This window comes from Elephantulus edwardii, unplaced genomic scaffold (assembly GCF_000299155.1).
Source record: "Elephantulus edwardii isolate Elephantulus edwardi_28Jun2011 unplaced genomic scaffold, EleEdw1.0 scaffold00048, whole genome shotgun sequence".
NCBI classification, from domain to species: domain Eukaryota; kingdom Metazoa; phylum Chordata; class Mammalia; order Macroscelidea; family Macroscelididae; genus Elephantulus; species Elephantulus edwardii.
In genome coordinates, this window is record NW_006399798.1 from 3,902,088 (window position 1) to 3,925,005 (window position 22,918).

A 22,918-nucleotide genomic window follows, 5' to 3' on the forward strand; every position below is an offset into this window, starting at 1 on the left:
TGGACAATTAAAACAGACATTCGGATGGCGGGGGAAGAAGAACAAACTGGGGAGGAGGGTAGAGAGAATGGTACAGCAATGAAGGAATGAAAACCCAAAATCCCTGTAAATGTTCATTAAAACTAATAAAATTTAATAATAAAAAAACACACAGAATAAATAAAACTTAAGAGTGGAAAAAACACGTCAGGCTGTTTCCAGTCTGGGTGCTCCTTAGACGGCTGAGTCAAATTCGAGACAATTCATCCGACTGTGTACACGAGAGAGACAGCTGGTTTCAGATTAAATAAAAAAAGAAGTTTTAACTTTCATTAAAATTAGAATAATTTTAAGAAGCCAGAACTAACGAAAAAAAGAATTAGAGTTACTAACTTTAGTTTTAGAGTGGGTCACCTGACAGCATGAACTGTCCATCCTACGATTTCAGCCCCCAGGCTCCTTTTCCTTTCTTCCTTACCCCTCCCGGAAGCTGATCTTCTCTTAAATATTTTTTTAAAACAGGAATAAAAATATGTCTGGATGCACTGGACCAATAGAGATTAGAGGACTCCGTGAGATTATCATCATAAGGAAAAAACCCAAACCCCCTGAAACCACTGTCATCAAGTAGGTACCGACTCACAGTGACCTCACAGGACAGTGACCCTCCTAGGACAAGGACCCCACAGGATAGAGCACAACTCCCCCAAAGGTCCATGGCTGTGGTCGTGCAGGAGGCTCTAGTGGCCTCGTCCGTAGGATGTTGTGCTGCCACGCTCGCTGTCCGACCCCATCACTGCGTCGTTGCATCTTGTCTTCCTGTTTCATGACTCTGCTTTTTCCAAGGACTGCTGCCTTCTGATGACGTGCCAGGAACAGATGACGTTTCGCCATCCTTGCCCCGAAGGAACACCCTGGTTGCACCTGGGCAGGGCTTCATTGTGTTGTGGGGTTGCTAGGAGGTAGAATCGACATGATGACGCCTCATAACAGCAGCGCGCACACGTTCAGTGACGTTGGTTACACTTTGTGCAACAATGTGTCAGCATTCTTCCGCCTTCTGCTCAGGGCGTTCACTTCCAGCCATCTGATTTCCCTGGCACCGTCATCTTCGCTTGAAGGTCATTGCTGACCACTTGTTCTCCTGTGGGTGGCTTTGAAAGGTCAGCACTGCTGGGTGGTAGTTTTCATTTTCTGAGGCAGTCTGTTTCTAGTTCAGACTATTCCAGGGTGGTTTTAGTTCTAAGTTTGTAGAGTGTCTCAGACCATAGGAGCCCTGGGGGCACAGTGGCTGTTGAATGTGGCTGCCAACTGAAGAATCCCAGTCATAAGGACAGGAAAGGTGGTGGAATGTTCTGGAACAAAACTCCGACAAACCTGTTCCTCTCGGAAGTCTCTACATTGAGATGCAACCACCCTGGAGGCCCAGGAGGCTGGAACACCAGCTCTGTGCGGTTCACTTCACATGAGATGCATGCACTCAGGAAGCCCAGGAGGCTGGTCCACTAGCTCTGTGGGGTTCGCTTCACGTGCAGCTCTGTCAAGAGCCCACGTTCCCCACAGGGCAGGCTACTCATCCTTGGTGCTGCTGCCCCAGCCAGTCCAGCTGCTCCACGCCAGCCCAGCTGCTCCACGCCAGCCCAGCTGCTCCACGCCAGCCCAGCTGCTCCACCCCAGCCCAGCCGCTCCACCCCACGCTCAGTTCCTTGGCTTTCCAAAACCCAAACTGTAGCCAGTCTGGAGAAGCCCACCAGAAAGTCCCTTATGAACCGGACAAAGGAAATGGGAGAGCTGAGAAACCAGAAACCCTCGGTGCCTTAGGAATAAATACAACCCACTGCCAGTCAAGGAAGCTCTTGTGGCTTAGGGGTAAGGAATTGTGCTGGCGACTCAAAGGTGCACAGTTCAAATCCATCAGCTGACCTGTGGGAGAAAGATGGGCAATACCCTCCTGTGTGAGTTCGAGCCTTTGGAAAGTAGCTGGAGGGTCAGCTGTGGGTCGGTAGATGACAAGTGCCAGCTAAGGTGACCCTGACTCACAGTCGCCCTGGAGGGCAGAGCAGAACCAGCCTGGAGGTCTCTAAGGCTGTAAATCTAGAGAAGTGGGCGGACAGCCACATGGTTCTCCAGAGGAGCAGCTCAAATCACCCGGCTTTCAGTAAAATAAACCGTGATGTTAAATTCTGGTTCTGAGAAGAGTTAATGAAAAGGCCACCAGTAGGAAGCTGAAATCAAGGTGCCATACTCTGGGGACACGAGCAGGGGACATGTGCAGAGATGGAAATGAGCCACAGAACTCCAGGACTGACAGGTTCCCCAGCCCCAATACGTTTAAAAGGAAAAGAAAAAAAAAGGAAGAATTTCCATTTGTAAAGAGCAAGGCAGGGTGTCCCGTGGCTGAGTGAGGGCCCCCCTTTTCTACTCCACCTCCCTTGTGCTTCTACACCAGGACCCTCAGGGGGGCTGATCACAGCCCAGCTGAAGGGAACCTGTGTGTGGTGGAGGGAATATGGACCTCACCAGGTCTCTCCATCAGAGGCGCAAAGGTGCTTGGGAAGCCCCCCTCCCCGCACTCCAGCATTCTGAACCAGTCCCCAAGCGAAAGAGGCCACATGGTACCTTGGGTTCCCGTCTCAGTGTAGGTCCTCAGGGCCTCCTCTGCTCCCAGCCGGACGACCCACCTGCTGGGGCTGTACTGAGTCTCCAGCTCCTGTGACAGACAGGTGTACAAGGCTGTGCTCTCAGCGTGCCCCACTCCACCCCTGAGACACCGCTCTACCTTGAGAATCATTCTCCCCAGTAACCCAGCTCTCCCTGAGACCCAGCCTGGAGACCCTTCCCCGCTTTGCCTGTCTTCATTCTTTAGAGCTCTTAGCAGAGCACACAGCTCATTCCTTTGGCTGCTAAGAGGTTGACTGACGGCTTGATTCCACCCAAAAGTGCATCAGAAAAAAAGGCCTGGCTATCTGCTTCTGAAAGCAGATCTCGAAAACCCTGAGCACAGTTCAGCTGTGAGACGGAGTCAGATGGTAACTGGTCAGAGCTAGCCGTCACCTCTGTGGTCTAGAGGTACACGGAGCTAGACAGACCTTTAACCAAGGGGAGACATGCCTGCCAAATGTGTCCTGGTTAACAGGACCGTGTAGCACTACCACCATGCCAGCCCTGCTAGAGGCCAGAGGGCTAGGGGGTCACTGCAGAGCGGGCGTGGGGCTGGTCCCAGGGAGGCATGACTGTGTCCACCAGAGAAGGGACAGCAGGTACAACAAGAGGAGGCCAGGGCATAGTTAGAGGTACAGCAGAGAGGAGGGAGCTGGGGTTTAGAGGGCCAAGAAGCGGGGGATAGAGGCACTTGACCGCCGGACCACGACGTTCAGACTTAACTAAGAAATAAGAAAGGCCAGGATTTTTGAGAAAGTGTTCAAAGGCCTTTGAGTAAAATCTGGGGACAGGGTGGCATCACGGAAAGACTCAAGTTCTGGCTTCAAGTGGACCAAGCTCCATTCTAACACCAACATTTCCTAGCAGGCAAGTTACATATCATCTCTGGGCCTCAGTTTCCACCTCTGTCTAATGGGCATACTTCGTGCCTCGGAAGGTTATAAGAAGGACGGTGTATCCATGATGGAAGCCAGTCCTTCAAGTCTGCACTACCACTGCCCTTCCTCCTCCTGACTGGGTTCTCAGCCTGCATCCCTGAGAACAGCAAATACAACCAGGGCCTTGGTGGTGCAGTGGTTAATTGTTAGGCTGCTAACAGAAAGGATGAGGTTTTGAAGCCACTAGCACATGTGCATCCATGTATATGAGCCTAGAGAATTGTGCTGTTGGCAAGAATATCAAACGGCCACACACTGCCAAAGGGGCAGAGAGACCTGTCTGGAAGGAGTGTAGTCAGAGTGTTCCTTAAAAGCAAGTCTGGTGAGACTGTATCCACATATTTTGGACATGGTATCAGGAGAAGTCGGTCCCCGGAGAAGGGCAGCATGCGTGGTAATGCAGCGGTCAGTGAAGAGGAGGAAGACCTTGGACAACATGGACTGACACAGGGGCTGCAGACAGCACCGTATGATAGGGAGCTCTGTGGACAGTTCTACTGTCATAGGGGGTCCTTAAGAGTTGGAACCTCCTGCAGCGAACGACAAACGTGGCAGCCAGAGCTGGAGAGGAGTCAGTTCTGGGTGACTTTTATCATTGCATTATTTATCACAATGGTGCCATGCCACTCGGAGAGTTCCCTGTTATCATAGGCTAGTGTGTGTGTCTGTAAGAGGGAGTGAGAGGCTGGCTGATTGATTTCCTGGGGCAGGACCATCCTTTCCATCAGGTTTTCAGATACACTCATCACCTCAAAAAGAATGACTGCCCAAATCAGGAAAAGAGGACAGGGAATGACCACTGATGGTAATTTACCCTCTTCCAGAGCTGTGCAGGGCACGTTGCATAATGTGGCTTCTAATCATCACAGCCTTTCTCAGCGCATCCCAGCCTCACCTGTCCTCACCTCCCCATGTAAGCACAGACCCACGTGCATTGCATAACCTCAGGCCAATGTAGCAAGGAGAACTTTGGCCTTAACCTTTGTGGGGCTGTACGTGGAATACCATCGTCCTAGTTTTAGTTCTCGCTATCCTCAAAGTTCATCTAACAAAAGTATGACTGTAGCCAGAAGTGAAACACATTTGTCGTTCAGTGTGGTTGAGTCAGGACACAGCACACAGGGAAGCCTCCCCACACCCTGCAGTCCCAGCCCAGGGCGCTGCTCGGGCATTCTGTACCTGACAGCAGGTGCTCAGTGGGGCCCACACGAGAGGCAGGGCTGGGAGGCTTCCCGACTAGACCAGAGGCACATGTCTAAACTATGGCAGCTGCAGCATGGACCCTGAGCACCACTTGACGGTGTGGAGGGGCACCGATGACCAGTTCCTATCAGCCATGGCAGTGTCCATGTGAGAGACGGTTCAGCAGTGGAAAGCTGCGGGCTGTGAACTAAGCTCAACCCATGGCTGAACTTTCAGCCAAATCACACACAGGTCTGAAGGGTAATCAGTAATGTCAGGGAGACACTCAGTTCTTGGAATAACCAACCACACAAGATCACAAGATCAAAAGGGCACAATTTGCTCAAAAAGAAAACTCAGAAGGCAGGATGGGGTAGATAGAGCAGAAAGGACTCCCACGGAGGAAGAGGAGAGAAGCAGGGTGGTCACATGAATGGATTCTAATTAATGTCATAAAACAAAATGTAGATGAAGAGTTGAATAGAAAAAGGGGGGAAATTTGCTCTTTAAACTTTTTAAGAATAAAACGTGTTGGTTTTTTTTTAATTGCCAAAGGTGTTATTTTCCATAGGTAAAAAAACTCAGCTTAGACCCCCACCTCAAAAAAGGTATGGCCCTGGAGTCAGTTCCGACTCTTAGTGATCCCACTGGACCGCGCAGAACTGCCCCATAGTGTACCGTGGAATGGGAACCGACTGACACAGGAGGAGATTGTCCCTCCTTCTCCAGGGGAGCACCTGGGGGATTCGAACCACGCGCCTCTGGGATTGCAGAGCAGCTTTTTGCCACTAGGCCACCAGAGCTCCCTCCCATAGGATTTTCAAGGCTGTGATATTACCGAAGCATACGGCCACATCTTTCTCCCTCGAAGCACACGGCTAGTGGGTTCAAACTATGGACCTTCTGCCCAGCACTCAGTTAGTGGCCCTCCCACAGCTCTCTAAATTCTCTCCCAGGGCCAAATTCGTGGCAACCCTGAAGGACCACGTAGAGCTGCCCCATAGGTTTCCAAGGCTGTGCTCTTACAGAAAACTACCACATCTTTCTGCGGAGAATAGCTGGTAGGTTCAAAGAGCTCACCTTCAGTTCATCAGCCAAATGCTTACCCACTGCATCTCAGAGCACTTTTTCCACTTAAGAACTCGATTCAATCTAATCTCTGTATTGACCTTCTCAACCCTTGCTTAGTCCTCCCTGCCATCCGCCTACCTCTTTGGACATTTTCTTCCAAGGGGCTTCATGCCCAGAAGACAAACCAGAGACGTCCATCCCACCGACAACCAGAGAGATGCACGCTCTGACCTTGCAGACTTGGTAAGTGGGCGGGACGAGCCTTGGCCCCGCCCCGAGCTCGCCGTATCAGGGAGCGCCGTTCAGATTCTGGACAAGGCACCGCCCACCTCGCCCCTGTAACAAAGTTGGCGCCAGGCCCTCAGCCGCCCAGCGCTAACCCCGCCCCGCGTCCTAACCCCGCCCACCAACCTGTCAGACCCTCGGCCAATTCTGCCCCATCTCCATTAGCCCCTTCTCCCATAAACCCCGCCAATCAGTCTGACTCTGACAGGCCCTCGGCCGGCTCCGCCCCGCCTCCATTAGCCCCGCCTCCCAGCGACCCCGCCCATCAGTCTGACAGGTCCTCGGCCGGGCCCGCCCCGCCTCCATTAGCCCCGCCTCCCAGCGACCCCGCCCACCAGCCCGTCATCCAGGCTCCCGGCCATTCAGAGCCAATCCCGCGCCGCCAGTCCCGCCGTCCCGCGCTAAGCCTGCCCCTCCCCTCCTCGTGACCGCCCTCTACTGGCCCGACGTGCGACTGCAGCCCAAACCCACGTCCAAAATCACTTCCATTGAGTCGATTCCGACTCCTAGCGACGCTGGAGGAGAAAGAACTGCCCATAGGGTTCTAAAGGCTAGAAACGTGGAGCAAAACTGCCTCACCTTACTTTTTCAGAGCAGGTGGTGGGTGCCAACCTGTGGATTAGCAGCCGCGTGCTCTAACACCTCCCCAAACACACGGACCAGGGTCCCTGGCTGCAGGCCAGGTCGCGCCAACCTCGTCCCGCCGGCTCCTCGCCGTGGCCCCGCCCACACGTCTGACCGGCCCACCAGGCGCCAATCCTACCCGGCGATTGGGCTTCGTCAAAACCCCTGCGCACGCCGGGCGGTGATTGGTCCCCGGAAGCACAGCCCCGGCTTTCTGATTGGGCGGTTTGCGGCATTGAAAATTGCGGCGCGGGAACTTGCAGAGGACCGCGTCCGGACGGCGGTGGAGTTGCGCGACTTTCCCCGGAGACAGGCGCCATGAGCTGCATCACCCTCCCCACTGTGCTGCCCGGCTCCCCCAGCAAAATCCGCGGTCAGGTCCAGGTGCATGCGCTGGGGCCAAGCCGGGTGGGCGGGGATCTGGGGTCCGGGTCTGGTCGGGATCCTTCAGTGTTCGACTTCGGCGCGGAACCGGCCCCCAAGTGACCTTTCCTTCTCTCCTAGGTGATCCTCGGGCCCATGTTCTCAGGGAAAAGGTAGTGGCTTTTGGGGGGCCCCACTTCATTTCCTGAAAACCCCACTCTCCTCTCCAGGGACACCCCTTCTTGCCCGGGACCCTTTTCCTTTCCTGCCAGCTACCCCTCGAAGAAGAGCCCTCTAGAACCTTCCACCCTGTAACCCACCCTCTGAGCCCTGCCCTGGAGTCCACTCCCCATCCTGTACACCTCCCTTCCTGCCGCGGGTGCTGCTTCTCCCCCATCAGTGGCCGCAAGGAGGGAGCCCCAATCTTTTTGCCATTGTACCCTGTGGGTAGCCCCTGGTGTCCTAATTCCCTTAACCTACGACAGGAGACGTCATTTTCCACACTGAGGAGTGTAGGGGAGCTTGAGGCTTAGCCCCCCAAGAGAAAGAACCTTACCAGAGTCTGAGAGAGGCTGGGAGGGATCTGCCCCAGAAAGACCTAAGCTCTGCCTCTTTCTGATTTAGCCACAGGCCATCTGGGCGAGGCTCTGGGCCTCCAGGCAAAGTTGCACAAGCTGGCTTGGTGTAATTAGTTCTGGCCCCCGCAGGAGCTCCTTTCTAGGTGTCTAGGGAGCACCCCGTCCAAGCCCCCCTCCCCGTCCACTGGGCCCCCCAGAGTCTTAATTTTGGGGTTCGGTCCAGTTTCAGCTGAGAAAGCTGAGCGCTCTCCATGGAAGCCCTTCCCACCCACTCCCTGCTGCTTCCGCCTGGAAACCACCAGGGGGTGGTGGACACCAGCTCCTTGGGGTCCTTGTCTCATCGGCTACAGCCTCACTGGACCCTCTGTCCTTGCAGCACAGAGCTGATGCGACGCGTCCGGCGTTTCCAGGTTGCCCAGTACAAGTGCCTGGTGATCAAGTACGCCAAGGACACTCGCTACGGATCAGGCCTCTCCACTCATGACAGGTCAGTCCCTGCCCTCAGAGGTCCCTGAAGTGCACTGGCCACAGAGTAGATGGCCAGAGCTTCCTGTCCTGGAGATAATCAGTGATGCTGGCACCTGGGAACTGCTGCCTGACATCACCCCACTCTCTGGGCTGTTTGAAGAGGTGGCCTGGGACTTGACTGGCCTTGTGTGGACCAGTGGTCTTCAAGGAGGGCGAGTTTGTCCCCTGGGAAATACCGATGTCAAAAAAAGGATGTTGGGGAGCTCTGGTGGCCTAGTGTCGAAGAAACAGCTGGAATCCACCAGGGTCGGTTTTGACCCCACGATACACCACCACAACCTAAAACTCATGACGATTAACCATACAGTAAAAGATAACTTTAAAAAAAATGATGTCAGGGGACACTTCTGGCTGTCCTCCTGGGGAGGGCGGAATACTGCTGACATCTAGTGGTGGAGACCGGGCACCCCCACAATGGACAATCCTCAGCCCAGGTTCCATACCCCAAAAGGTGAAGGGGAGCTCCCTCCGGCAGCGTAGTCCTCAGGGTCTCGCACCGCTGACTCAAAGGCTGTGCTTCTTGAGAGGTTCCAATCAACCAGCTGCTGCAAGAAAAAAGATGGGACCCTCCTCCCGTGCCGTTTACAGCAGCCGAAGCTCAGTGGAGGGTCGTTTCCAATTCCACCACCGTGAGTAAAGCTGAACACCTGCTTAAAGTGTCCATCTGTACTAGTGTGCATTCTTTACAGAAGCAAAACCAGTGAAGATTGGAGGAAGAGACCTCCTTCAAGGAAATGGCACTTGGGCTTGTAGAGCCTGGCAGGTCCCACGGCTGTGGGTGAGACCGAGAGAGAGAGAGGGTTTGAAGAGAATGAGTCCAGGTCGTCTGCAGTCAGGGTCTGCTGGCTTGGGGGACTACAGCTTCAGAGACAGATGGACCCAAAGCCCTGCGTCAAGAAGCAGGGTTGCAGATGGCTGGCGTGAGCCAGATAGCCAGTGCTGTTAGATGCCATTGAGTCAACGACAGCTCTTAGTGACCCATGAACAACAAATCTGAACCTTGGCCTATCCCGCACTGTCTTTATACACCCCGCATGCTTGAGCCCACTGCTACAGTCACTGTGGCCCAGCCCTGGGACCAGTCTGCTTTGTGCCTGGCTTTGTCGCTCACTAGCCGTCTGATCCTGGGGAATCCTTGGACCTAACGGGAGCAGTGGACAGGAGGGGATTCTAGGTCATCGCACTGGATTGGCCCCCCGCCCGGGCCACATTCTGACTTCCTCCTGTGTCATCATGAACTGCCTCCTCATGGAGACGCCGTGCACAGCCCATTGAAACGCCACACCTTCTCCACAGTGGGCTGTCAGGCTGGTGTGATCCTCAGGGCTCTCATCAGCTGGCTTGGAGGAGCACCAGGCCTTTCTTCCTGGTCTGACTTGGTCTGGAAACCGCACTGAAACTTGTTTCACATCCTAGCAGTGCTCACACAGGCTCCCCTGACAGACAGGTGGTGGCTGTGTGTGTGAGATGCACTGACCTGGAATCAAACCCAGGTCTCCCACATGGACAACGAGGACTCCACTGAGCTACCCAAGTGTTCCTCCTTCCTCCATTAATGGAAGTTAAAAACGTCCGTGTGTCTGCCTCTGTGTGGCACACATACTCCAAGCTCTGAGTCATTTGGGTTTTTTCCTTCTGACTTACAAGATGCTATGTGTGTTGGCCCCTGTGCGGGTCTCTCACTGAGAACCAGTCCTGCATGCCTGGCCACTGGTCAGGGCATCAACGGACTCTGAGTCCTATGTGAGATTCATATTAAAACCACTGGCCCCAAGTCGATTCCGACTCCTAGTGACCCTGCGGAACAGACTAGAACCCTCCAGGGGGTTTCCAGGGCCGGCATCTTTACAGTCTCCAGCTGCCACCTCCTTCTGTACAGGGAGTGGTTGAACTGCTGACCTTTTGGTTATTGGTAGCAATGAGTGCTGTAGCCGCTGTGCCACCAAGGCTCCTGATGTTTCTCCTGGGCATTGCTACATAGTCCAGCAGAAGCAATGTGGGCTTGGGACCAAGTGCTGACACGCCGCCGTATGTTAACTTCCTGAAGCTGTGCTGGGCGGGCTCTGCAGGGGAGCAGTGGTCACCTGGGGCAGGACACCTGGTGTCTAGCTTCTGCCCCCCGAGTGGTGGTCACCTGGGGCAGGACACCTGGATCTGGCTTCTGCCCCGGAGTGGTAGTCACTTAGAGTGGGACACCTGGTATCTGGCTTCTGCCCCCAGAGTGGTGGGCACCTGGAGCTTGACACCTGGGTCTGGCTTCTGTCCCTGGAGCGGGACACCTGGTATCTAGCTTCTGCTCCCTGAGTGGTGGTCACCTGGAGCAGGACACCTGGGTCTGGCTTCTGCCCCGGAGTGGTGGTCACTTAGAGCAGGACACCTGGTATCTGGCTTCTGCCCCCAGAGTGGTGGTCACCTGGAGCTTGACACCTGGGTCTGGCTTCTGTCCCTGGAGCAGGACACCTGGGTCTGGCTTCTGTCCCTGGAGTGGGACACCTGGTGTCTGGCTTCCATCCCCGGCTTCACTCACGCTCCGGCTTTCCCTCCCCAGGAACACCATGGAGGCTTTGCCGGCCTGCCTGCTCCGGGACGTGGCCCAGGATGCCCTGGGCGTAGCGGTCATAGGCATCGACGAGGGACAGTTTGTAAGTTGACCTACTTCTGTGTCTTCCTTCCGCGGTGTCTCTGTGTCCCTCTTTCCCGTGCCGTCTTGGAAGTTGTCTATTCTGGTTCTGCCCTTACACTTTCACCCCTGAAGTACACACGGTGAGTGAACTTCCTCTATCAAGTGATGCTTGAATGTTGCCTTTCACCTCCATGTTACTGCTGTATGGAATTTTCACCTTTAGAAAAATATGCTGTGGTTGCTGTTAGGTGCCATCAAATCAAAACCAGCTCTTAGCTGACCCTCCAGCGGGTTTTCAGAAGCACCGAGTCACACAGGAGACTGCCCACCTTTGTCCCGGGGAGCTGCAGGTAGATTCGAACCACCTGCCTTTGGGCTGGCAGTTCTGCTCCTTACCACTAAACCACCAGAATTCCCTTGGAAAGACATATAATATTTCTTTTAAAATAAGGCTTCCACAGCGAACTTCTTACCACGGTGTGCACGCGTGTTCCGTCTTGCTTGGACCGTTACTGCTGTCTCTCCTTCCTTGGTTTACTTTCCTCTTCCCTGACGTACAGCCTTTAGAGGTTTCTGTAGGCAGGACGTGTGCTTGAGTAGCCCTCAGAGTCTCCCCGGCCTCTGTCTGAAAATGTCTGCATTTGGTTTTCCTTCTGCTGTAAATGGGGTCACAGATGGTGGCCCGGCCATCCGTCCTCCTTGTCGAATCGGCACTCGTTGAACAGGAAGTCCTCCATCTCATCCGTCACTTTCCTGGGTGGTAAATCTGTCAGAACAAGGAAAACAGAAAAAAAATCCTTTCTGTCCTGTCTCTTACCTGGTGTGTCCTACTTGCTTGAGCTGCGGTCTTTCACACACTGCCAACGCTGGACACGGAGAACTGCTGTTTGAATTGTGTCGGCAGAGAGCACGCTGTGTGTACATGCGTCATCAGAAGGAACGAATCCAGCTCGGACCGAGTAGAGGCAACCCCGTGGGCTGCCGGAAGGTCCATCGGTGTGTCTGGGGAACGTGGGGCCCGAGTGCGCCTCGGAAGTGGAGAGGACGAGATTTCATTTTCTGCATCATCAGGAAGACCCGTCACTCGGAAAGTCTGTCATGTTTGGTGAGAGTCAGCGAGACGACCCTCCGAGAGACCAGCTGACGTGGTGACCGCGAGAGTGGGCTGGACGCCCAGGACTGTAGGGGCCGCGTGGGCCTGAGCCGGGCTTCCTTCTCTTGTGTGTTAAAGGCGCCGACACCTGGGGTGTTAACTCAAAGGCGGAGCCCCTTTGGAAGTTCAAATCCCGCAGCAGCTCCTGGAGAGAGAGTTGAGCGCTTTCCTCTCCTGTGATTTACAGCCTCCAAAAGCCTGTTGGAGGGTCAGCTCTGAGGAGGTTCCGACTTGACAGCAGTGAGTTGAGCTTCTGAGGTTGAGTGGGTGCTGTAGCGAACATGTAGGCTGGCAGTTGTGTGTTGTCAAGTCGGGCATGACTCCTAGCTGGGCCTCCAGCGGGTTTTCAGAGGCAGTAAATCACTCAGGAGACTGCCTGTCTGCCCGGAGAGCAGATGGTGAGTTCAAACTGCATACCTTCGGGATTGCAGTGCAGCCCCTTACCACGGGGCCGCCAGAGCTCCCTGAAGGAGATTAAGGTCTCTGAAAATGTCACTAGTTAATGAGAAGTTACATCCAAGGGGGACCTGATGTGACAGCACAGAACTGCCCCACAGCGTCCAGGCTGGCTCGTCAGAGTGGACCGCCAAGCCTTTCTTCCTCAGGGCAGCTGGGTGCTTTGGGCTGCCAGGTTTCTGCTAATAACTGAACATTTCACTGGTGTGTGACAATCCCCTTACACAAGCCCACTGCGATGGAATCGAGTCTCCAGGCTGGAGGAAGACCACCCATCTTGACAACATACAACAATTTCCTCCAGAGCCTGGTAGCTTAGTGGCAAAGAGCTGAACTGCAAACTCAAAAGCATACAGAGTGGGAACGATTGTATGAAGCACGGCGTGACTGAAGGACAGTGTAAAACACAAGGTGTAAGAATTTTGTACGCAAACCAACAGAAAACTTTTTCAGCACGCATGGTTTGAACCCACCACTTGCTCTCCTGAAGAAAGAAGGTAATCTCCTCCAGGGAGATTTACTGCTTCTGAAAAGCTGCTGGAGGGTCAGCTTGAGTCTGTCTGACTCGGAGGAACATAACGACCATCTCCTTTGGGGACGTGACCGCTCCAGGCCTCCCTGGTCAGTTCACCGTTCGCACCCACACCCACTGTTGAGTTGCTAGCGACTCGGCGGCCATGTAGGGCTGAGGGGAGCAGCCTCACTGGGCTTCAAGGCTGTGAGTCTTTACTGACCAGACGGACTGCCAGCCTTCTCCCGATGAACGACTGGTGGGCTCAAACCATGGGCATTTCAGTTGGCAGCTGAGAACTTTAAGCTGGCTCCCAGGACCCCTATTCTCTCCGCCATCCCAGGTAAACCACAGCCCTGAGGTGTGTTCCCAGCTGTCCTGTGTCTGCTCACCCCTGTGGCTAGGTCCCGTCCATCTCTGATCCACACGGACAAGGCTATGCGAGATTTTCTTTTCAGTCTGATCATGTCTGAGAAAGGCTGTCGGTTCAGACCTACCACCAGTGCCTTAGAATAAAGGCCTGGCATTCAGCTTCGTAAGTGGCATCTGGGCACACCCCGTGGAGCAGTTCTGTCTGTACCTGGGCACGTCCTGGGTGGGGACACACTGGGTAGGGCTCAGCAGGCTGGCAGCCGGTGGGACTTGGCGTCTCCACGTCTCACATGCACACAGGCGGGTGGGTTTCTTTTCGTTGAATGACGTAGACAGGAAAAGGAGAGAACAGGCGGTGTGGTCCTCCTCTCTTCCTGTGGCCTCAGCCCCTGTGTGGCTGCTGAATCAGTCTTTGTGGTTTGGGCTCTCCTAGGACAAGCAATTACAGCTTGCTCAGATCCACAGTCAACACTGTTAACACCGGCAGTCAGGAAATCAAAAGACAAATTGCACTAGGGAAAATCTGCTGTCATGGACCTCTCCAGAGTGCTGAAGAGCAACAAAGTCTATATACAAAGGTGCACGTAATCCAGGCCATGGTCTTCTCAATCACTTGTTATGCTTCAGAGAGCTGGACAATGACTAACAATAACAGAAGAAGAATAGATGCCTTTGAGTTGTGGTGCTGGAGAAGAGTCTTGAACATACCATGGGCTGCCAAGAAAACAAATAGATCTATCTTGGAGAGGATTTTGAAGCTCCGCCTCACTTCGGGCACATGGACAGGAGAGATCGGTCCTTGGAGAAGGACATACTCGGAAGGGTGGAGGGATGGCACAGGAGAGGGAGACCCCAGATGAGATGGATTGATATAGTAACTGGGGTGATGGGGTTGGTGTGTTGGAGCTAGTGAGACTAGCTCACGACAGGGAAGGGTTCAGAAAGGTTCATAGGGTCGCTATACATTGCAGGCAACTCAATGGCACATGATAACAATAACATGCTATGACAGGTTTGGAAGCACGAGTAGCATCCACTTCCTAAACACCATGTCTCTGGAAACCCTATGAACTTTGATAAATGTCAGTAGTTGTAGAGGGGCTTCAGGCCTTTTGTTCATAGGGTCGCTAGGAATTGTGCTCAATCAACAACAGTCGGACCTGTGGCTGTGACCCGCTGAACACTGGCCTGTGGTCGGCAGGTTTAGAGGCCAAGCCTGACGCCCTGTCCAGGACTGGCCTCTCCCTCCTCCGTTGACGACTGAACACACTGGCTTAGAAGCCAGCACCGTTCCAGCTTCGCCACAGCCCCGGCCGCGTCCTCCCTGGTGAGCAAGTTGAACCAGTTCACGCAGTGTTTACTGTAACCCAGCACCAAACCCCTGCTCTCCTGCCGTTCCCACCCCACCGCCCTGTGCGGCGGCGGAGAACTGCCCCTTTGCACGCCTGGGATGACTTTGGGTTTATTTGAGAGAGTTTTCAGAAAAGACTGCTATCTGTGCACCCACTCCTCCGTGTCTTGTGTGACACGGTTACAATCCCCACGTTGTGTGTCTGTGTGTTTACACTCATCCCTCCACGTCGCTTCCCTTCCGAGTGTCAACTTTTTCTTTTACACTGATTTCTTTACGAAGTTTAAATACATTGTTTTTCACAAAAGATCCTTCTCACACACACCCCCATCAAATTGTGATTCACACCCGGCCCTGCCCACCCTCCCTCCTTGGGTCCTTATACTCATTAATGGTTTTATGCAGTATTTGTCCTTGTGGGACTGAGTTAGTTCACTCTGCATAACTGAGCTTCACTTTAGGTCCGTGCTGCCCTGTGACCCTGTGTGGCTGATTGTTCTCTGGACTGCTGGTGGCGGTCACCTCGCTGATGTCTCATCTGGCTGCATGCTGAGCTTGAGTTCCCTTCCTTGGTCTGTAAATCTCTGGAGGCAGACGGCCTTGTCTTTCCACTGAGTAACCGATGGATTCTAAACGCTGACCCTTCTCCAGCGTCAGACGGGATGGTCTTCTCAGCGCTGCTCTTAGAGAGGGCAGGCCCAGGGTGGGGGGTGAGGGGGTGGCGAAAGCAGCATTTGTTACAGAAGCAGCTGGCTCTCGGCCCGCCAGGCAGTCAGGTGTCCCCTGCTTTCCGGCGTTCATGCTTCGCCTGTTCAGATGTGGTTTCTTTCTCTGTTGACCTAGCACAGCCACAGAGTGGCGGGTGTTTCTGTGAAGTTCTTTGTTTCAAGAGATTCCCAGGACTTGGCTGTGTAGCAGGCTGAAGGGCAAAACAGCCCCAAAAAATACCACAACTGCAAAATGCTGCACGTTTTAGGCCTTGCCCTTCTAGGCTTAAAATTGTTCTAAGTTGTTGTGAGGTTTTTTTCCACTGTGTGTGTGTGAGAGAGATTTGCGTGAAAGTTTAACAAAGCATGTTGGTTTTTCACTGACCCGTTCACACACATTTTGTTTTACAGCATTGATCACCATCCATTCTATTCAAGCTCGCTCTTCCCACTCCCTCCCTGTGATTCTCAGGCCCATTACTCCTACTGTACCACCTCCTGGTACCCATGGCTTGGGACAGGCCTTGCTCTCCCCATGCCTGTGCCAGGTTGAGAGCCTGGCCAGGAGCTGCATGTGCTCGGAAGAGCTGGGTCACCCGCGTCCCCTCACAGCCCTCTGCAGAGGGCTGGGGCCTGGCCAGGCGGTTGGGGTGGTTGTGGCATTGAGTGGTGCAGGTCCCACCTGATTGTGTGTGGCCTCCTCTGCGTTGAAAGGGGACTGTATGTCTCTGTGACTTCATACAGTAAAGTCGAACTCCCTGCCATCGAGTCAGTTCAGACCCACGGTGAACGCTCCACAGGGTTCTGGGACTGTGAATCTTCACAGGAGACTTCCCATCTTTCTCCCCCTGGTGGATTCAAACTGGCCACCTTCTAGTAAACAGGCCCATCAAGCTGTAGAAAACCCATCGACTGGCCGTGAGGAGCCCAGCTGGGAGAGTCCCCCAGGGCTTGTTTCTGTAGCGACCTCTCTCTGAGCCCTTCCTGAGTGAAATCTGATTTGCGAAGGGCTCCCTTTCCTGTCAGCCTGTATGCAAAAAGATGTGCCCATCGTGTGTGAATGACCAGTGGTGGCCCTGCTTCCTCACGCCTGAGCTGGAAGAGGAGGCAGGCCCCCCCCGGTCACCGGCCACATTGTGCAGCAGTGGAACCTGGACAGCCATGCTCCTCCTGGGCTCACAGGTTCTCTGCCTTTGACAGGTGTGGTCTGACCACTGTTAGTGGAAAACAATTATCTTCTCTGACAGGTTTCTGCTTTACAGTCTGCCAGAGATTGAACTGTGACCCCCCCCACCCCAAAATACCTGTGCCCCAATGCAGTGTGGACATTGAGTCCCTGCGGTCTGTCAAACCAAACAGAATGTAGCACATTTAATGCCATCACAGGCCTGCTGTGTGAGGGGTCCCCCTGGGGTGTGGCTTGTAACACCTTTTATCTCACAAGATACAGAAGAACCTGGCCCCTGTACTGGGAAGCTCTGTGCCACTGGGGCGGCCAAGACACATGGCTATTTCCAGGGAACCCTGGACCTACAGAGGTTCCAGGATGGACAGTGGTGAGAAGGGAGCCGTCCCCCAGGGCTGGCTCCTTTCAGACGTCTAGGGAATCCCACTGTCACAGCCGTACTAGGACCAAGATGTTCTCAGTGCAGAGAACCATGCAAGGAGTCTGGCTTGGAAATGTTAACGTCATTGCCAAGGTCACACCGCTAGTAGGTTCAAGCCCAAGGAGCCTGGCCACCTGGTTCCGCTCACGGGGCTGCCCCAGAGCTGTCCATACAGCACAGGGCATGAGCCATGGGGACCATGCCAGTCGCTCGGTGGGCAGCGGGTGCCCACTCATGTCTGGGAACGAAAGTTCCAGCCACCAGCATGGCCCCTCACTCTCCTCCCTCCTCTGCCCAGTTCCCTGACATCGTGGAGTTCAGTGAGACTATGGCCAATGCCGGGAAGACTGTGATCGTGGCTGCCCTGGATGGAACCTTCCAGAGGAAGGTGAGGGTTTCTTCAGGCTGGGGTACTGGGAGGACGAGGAGGGACAGGGCTGGATGCACATGGGCGTGCCCAGAGATGGCCCACGTAATGCGCTGTTCCCTGGATGACCAGGGGTTGGTGCTGCAGAGTACAGCCAAGCTGCTTAGAGCAGGCCGTGGAGCCGGGCCTCTGACAGGCTACACCAGCCTGCCCCTACCCCTTTATCCTCTCTGGACATCGTGACTGGCCAAGTAGCCTGGACTGACAAGGGGACAGATGCTGCAGTTAGGGGACGAGCAGGGTCAAGGCAAACGTCCCTGGCATGAACCCAAGGGCTCAGACCATCCCCGGCGCAATGGGCCCTCACTGGGGCTCTCCGCATACCCGCAGGCGTTTGGGAACATCCTGAACCTGGTGCCGCTGGCCGAGAGCGTGGTGAAGCTGACAGCCGTGTGCATGGAGTGCTACCGAGAGGCTTCCTACACCAAGAGACTGGGGGCTGAAAAAGAGGTACCATGGCCCTCTCTCGGGGTGGGGGCGCCCCATGGGCTGGCCTGGCCATCACACCTGACCATGTCCCTGTGGACAGGTGGAGGTGATAGGCGGAGCAGACAAGTACCACTCAGTGTGTCGCCTCTGCTACTTCAAGAAGGCGCCCTGCCCGTCACCAGGACTAGACAACAAGGAGAACTGCCCAGTGCTGGCAAGGCCGGGCGAGGTGGCCGGCGTGCGCAAGCTCTTTGCCCCTCAGCAGGTCCTGCAGTGCAGCTCTGCCCACTAACTGGACAGGAGGCAGGCCTGCGGAACGCCACTCCTCTCCCTCGCTGCTGCCCACTACACACAGCCTGCCCATCTGGTGAGAGGCTCTGCAGGTGAGGATAGGCCAGCCTGTGGATCTCTCCAGACCTCATACCCTGGTGACATGGACTCTGCAGTGCTCTCCCCACTTTGCGGCTTTTGAGTTTCTATTCTCCCCGGGAAGCCCAGCCCTGACCGGGGCACTGTCCCCCCAGGATGGCCCTTCCCTGTGGGCCAACAGCTCACCTGCACTCACCATGAATTTTCTCCAGACTAGAGCCTTCGTACCCAAAAGTGCCTGGTGCAGGGCAACACCTTTGCTGAGTCACTAATATTAAAATGAGCCATTTGATACATCAGGCCTTCTGACAAATCCCCCCCTTGTGGGGAAGAGGGAGTTTGGGGTTCCCCGTGGGGCTGCAGTTGATGTCCACGTGATGTGGGGGAAGAGCTTCTCCCTGCTGTTGCTGTGTTCCTGAGAAGTGACCACGAAGGGGATCCTGTCCGGGAACCACCTGTCCGTTTGGCAGCCTCAGGACCAGGCTGAAAAGGCGAGCCGGCAGTGTGCTGCCAGCGAGGCTGCTGTGGGGGCAGGTTTGTTTGTGAAATGGACACTTGCTGGCCAGCACCAAGCAGAGCTCAAGCCCCATGGGGTGGGGGTGGGTGGCAGTGGGGCCTCCAGGGGCAGTTATGGCTGTGTCTGGGTGGGTGTTCTGAGATGACTTCCCAGGCCCCTTCTCTCCTCTCGGTCCTGTTCCAGGTTTGGAACTATTTATCCAAGCCCTCGTTAGTGACAGGCCCGGGGACCCTCTGGAAGTGGGACAACTTCCACTTCCCACCTGGGAGGGGCCAGTCCCTGCACAGGGATGGTCACCCCACTGGACGGCCGCACTGAGCCTTGGGGTCACAGGGCCTGGGGAGGTGACCCTATTCCTTTTCACCGGGGTTTTGAAACCATGGGTCGTTGATGACAGCCTGGGTCATTGCTCAAGAGGGAAGGCGGATTGCTTCAGGGGCCCCAACCTGCAAAAGTGGGTCCTGCCTTCTGAGACAGGCTTGGCCTGGTCCCCAAGTGTCCTTCAGAAGCCCCTCCCTCAGGTCACACTGGGGCCATCCTTCCCATGGGTACCTTGCAAGGCTCAGGAGGAAGGGGGACTTGGGAGGTGCCGCCCTTGTGCAGGAGCCCCTACACCTCTGCAGGCACCATGAGGCCCCCGGTCCCTCCCCTTGCTTGCTGAGACCGACCGAGTGGTACAGACAGTGAAAGAGAAAGCCATTTATTCCCTTTCCAAACAGCCTAAGCTGAGAGTGGTGGTTACCCCAAGCTTTCTAGTACACGGGAGGGTCTGCGATGCAGCCCCCTTCCACACTTCAGAACCAAGACTATTTACATAAAGCTGGGTGTCCTCAGGCAGGCAAGACCCCTCCCACTGCTGCAGGGGGGATGGGCTGGGCACAGCAGGAAGGCAGCCCCCAGGCACTTGGCACAGGGTGATAACCCCAAATCCAGAAGGAGCAGGTAATACAGCAATGGCCTTGGCCCTGGGGGTCCAGTAAGGTGCAGGAGACAGCAAACCTGAGTGAGGGGTTGGGAGGCTCAGCCCAGCACCAGTAGCAAGAGACCAGGGCGAGGTACGACCTGCGTCTTTGGAGGAGCCCCCAGCCCACTCCTGGGGTGGGGGATGCTAAGGCACAGTGGTGTGGCAGGAAGGCAGGGCACCCCTCCTATCTCAGCTACTCCACAGGGCAGGTGGCCTCCGCCCCCAAGAAGCAAACATTTCTAGCTAAAAAAAAAAAACAACCCAAAAAATCCTTGTCTAAAAATGCCCTTCAGGAGTGAGTGGGCAGGAGGCTGGGAAGCCCCTTTCTGCAAAGGCACTTGGGCCCATGGCCCCACGGAGCCAGGCGGGCAGGCAGGTGGGTGTCCAGCAGGCGGGAGAGAAGTCCAGGTGGCAGGGAGGGCCGCGGGCACCCCCGTACCCCTTCCCATTCCTGCTTAGTACACAGGGGGTGGCTGGTAGCCCTCGGTGTTCTCTGGACTCTGGGTGAAGGGTGGCTGCTGGTAGGTGTCCACAGAGGTCCCAGGGTAGGCGGCATAGGCTGTGCTGGGGTCGGGAGTGGGGTCCACATAGTTCTGAATAAAGTCCACGCCGGCCTTGTAGCGCTGGTAGGCCAGCGAGGCCAGCGCACCCTGTGGGAGAGCCAAGCTTTGGGTTGGGGAGCAGGAGACAGGCTTCGCCCTCCCACGCCCCTCGCCTCACACAGCTATGAGCAGGCCCACCTACCCAGGAGAAGATGGAGAAGAAGCTGAAGGTGATGGCAGCGCGGGCCGAGTCAGCGCCCACCAGCACGTCCTGGGGGTTGGTGGCTGCCCACTGGTTGGTGAGGAAGCAGAAACCAACAAACCACAGGAAGGTCCACAGAGCTGGGGAGACAAGGAGGGGTCAGGGGGCTGTGCAGGGACCCTGGGGGGCTTCTGGAGAGAGGGATGCCCCGAGGCGCAGATCTGAAGGCAGAGGAAGTGGGGAGAACCGATTCCGACTTGTGGAGTCGCTACAAAGCCTGGCCACTGACTTCTGGACACTAGGGCGATCAGCAGATGGACAGGAAGTCACATGCAAACCCACAGCGTGACGGGTGTGGGCCTGGGGAATGCTGTCTGGAGCCCATACTGGGGGAGCCCCACCCCACCCCAAGATACCTGAGAAGAGCAGGTCCCCGACGACCAGGTACTTGCGGTCAGTCGCGTTGCTGATCTGGGGGAAGTAGGCATCCACCACGAAGAAGGCGGCGCAGGCCAGGAAGGCCAGCACGCCTATGGCCCCACCGTAGCGGCAGGCGTCCTCGTTGTGGTTGAAGACGCAGTAACGCTGCTTGGATTCGTGGGTGTTGCTGTAGCCCTCCCCGAAGATGCAGGCAAACACGATCAAGGCCAAGACCTGGAGAGGGGGAGTGGGGGAGAGAGGTCACCCGGGGCTGGCAGACACCCCAGGAGCCAGCAACATGGCTAGACACCACCTCTCTCCCACGGAAGCTTCCTGCAGCACTGCCTCCACCTCTGGAGTACAGCCCCTTCCCAGGGGTACCCCCGATCTCGGTCCCGTCCCAGGCAGCCAGTCCTGGGTTCTCCAGGAGGCCGATGGCTGTCCTATGAGAATGTCTTTAGACGCCAGACCATGTCACCCCCAGCACATCCCATCTTCACACTGATTTCAAACATTAAAGAAAACCATGCTGTCTCAGGTTCCTGGTCAGTGGCCGTGCATGAGCCATTGTAGCCACTGACAGTCCATCCTGAGGGCCTTCCTTCTCGCCTACCCTCCGGTTCTCCATGCGTGATGTCCTTCAAGGCCTGGACCCTCCTGCTACGTCCCAAGTATGGGAGACAAAGTCTCACCGTCTTGCTTCTAAGGAGCAGTCTGGCTGCACTTCTGAGCCAGTCCACAGCATGGTCAAGACTATTCCTCAACACCACACTTGAAAGGCATCGGTTCTGAGAAGCAACTCCCTCACTAGGTGCCCCTGAGTGACCTGGACAGCGCCTGACTTCCCAAGGGACCCCAGGTCCGAGAAGAACCTCACCAGTGGCCAGTCTCCAACTGCATCCTCAGCTAAAAGCGGGGTCTAGGGCTGCCTCCTTGACCTGCTTCTACCTCAGTATAACCCCCTCCACTCTTCCTTGCTCCTGGCAGACACCCACTGTCCTAGAACTCTGATGGCACCCCGACTCCCAAGGAGGGCTCATTTATCAGCCCACCTTAGAACAGGTCCAGCCTGAGCACAAAGGTCCACCAGCCTGTGTCCCGCGCCCACAGTAAAGAGCCCCTTGCCAGTCACCACCAGTAACCACTGCAGAAGCGGGGTGGAGGGCCGGCACTGGGCTCCTGGCCTGGCGCGAGCTCTCCAATAGAGTTCAAGCGCTGCAGTCACACGCCCCACCCCCCGCTGGAGATGGAGCCGGAACTATGGGATGCTGGCTGCCCGGTGCCAACCCCCCAACTCCTGGCACTGCCATCCAACACTGGGCATCTCCTGCTTGGGTGCAGCCATGTACAGAGCCGGTCAGGACCTAGGATGGGGGCGGGGGTGTAAGGCGCAGGGGCGCAGCGTCTGGTACCCTAGAGGTGGCTCTGGGCACGCCAGGACCCCCACCCCCCCCCCCCCCGCCGCCACCGGTAAGCCAGCTTTAGTGAGATCAAGGTCAAGGCTCTACTCTCACTCCCCCTGACCCCTAAAAGCCCGGGTGGAGCGTTTATGGGGAGAGGTACATCCTGGGTTAGCAGGTCTGGGGTTTGGATAGGGGCCCTCGGCCCGCTCCGGAAAGCAAGGGAGACCCCGTTTCAGGGATTCCAAGCCTCACTTGTCCCCCTCCCTCCCGCCCCCCACGTGGCTGCGGAATGCCCCTTCCCAGTGAGTCCCCCAAGCTGGGAGGCGCTGCGTGCGGGCCACCTGTCCTGGAGGGGCCCCAAGCTCCTCCTCCTGCCAGCACGGTGACGGTGTCCCCTCGGCGCCTCCGGGACACCCGGCGAGGGGGTGGGGGCCCGGGATGGGGGCTCAGGACCCGGGGTGGAGGCCAAGGGCCCGCGGTGGGCAGCGGGGTCTGAGACCAGGGCGGGAGGCCGCACAGGGAGGAGATGGCGGATCCGGGAATGGGGGGGACTTCTCGGGAAGCGGGGTGCACAGCGGGGATCAGGACCAGCAGGTGCGCGGACCCGAGGAGGTGAGGGGTCCGGACCCAGAAGGGAGCCGGGTCCGGGACGGGAT

At 56.0% G+C, this 22,918-nt stretch overlaps 3 protein-coding genes across 3 annotated transcripts in view; 1 reads left to right on the forward strand and 2 right to left on the reverse strand.

Moving 5' to 3' along the window:
• Positions 1–6,029, reverse strand: part of AFMID (arylformamidase) — a 20,165-nt gene extending 14,136 nt beyond the window's left edge. Inside the window, exons 1-2 of the mRNA XM_006886172.1 lie at positions 5,970–6,029; positions 2,599–2,689 (exon numbers count right to left, since the gene is read on the reverse strand). Of these exons, the coding sequence (XP_006886234.1) occupies positions 2,599–2,689; positions 5,970–6,029 (151 nt within the window). The remainder of the gene's footprint in view (positions 1–2,598; positions 2,690–5,969) is intronic.
• Positions 6,030–7,058: 1,029 nt separating this feature from the next.
• TK1 (thymidine kinase 1, soluble) lies at positions 7,059–18,137 on the forward strand. The gene is made up of 7 exons (XM_006886173.1): positions 7,059–7,124; positions 7,245–7,276; positions 8,058–8,168; positions 10,758–10,851; positions 17,288–17,377; positions 17,747–17,866; positions 17,946–18,137. Exons 1-7 carry the CDS (start codon positions 7,059–7,061, stop codon positions 18,135–18,137), a joined length of 705 nt encoding a protein of 234 aa, XP_006886235.1.
• A 2,013-nt stretch (positions 18,138–20,150) lies between these two features.
• The window catches only part of SYNGR2 (synaptogyrin 2), a 3,624-nt gene continuing 856 nt past the window's right edge, over positions 20,151–22,918 (reverse strand). Inside the window, exons 3-6 of the mRNA XM_006886350.1 lie at positions 22,638–22,754; positions 20,856–21,093; positions 20,440–20,579; positions 20,151–20,345 (exon numbers count right to left, since the gene is read on the reverse strand). Coding sequence (XP_006886412.1) covers positions 20,151–20,345; positions 20,440–20,579; positions 20,856–21,093; positions 22,638–22,754 — 690 coding nt within the window. The remainder of the gene's footprint in view (positions 20,346–20,439; positions 20,580–20,855; positions 21,094–22,637; positions 22,755–22,918) is intronic.

What these genes read in the sequence shown, in the direction of transcription:
- TK1 (XM_006886173.1), top strand. Translation starts at nt 7,059, where the DNA reads ATGAGCTGCATCACCCTCCCCACTGTGCTGCCCGGCTCCCCCAGCAAA. An exon ending in CCCATGTTCTCAGGGAAAAG is followed by an intron (nt 7,277 to 8,057) that starts GTAGTGGCTTTT and finishes CTGTCCTTGCAG; the next exon opens with CACAGAGCTGATGCGACGCG. An exon ending in GCATCGACGAGGGACAGTTT is followed by an intron (nt 10,852 to 17,287) that starts GTAAGTTGACCT and finishes TCCTCTGCCCAG; the next exon opens with TTCCCTGACATCGTGGAGTT.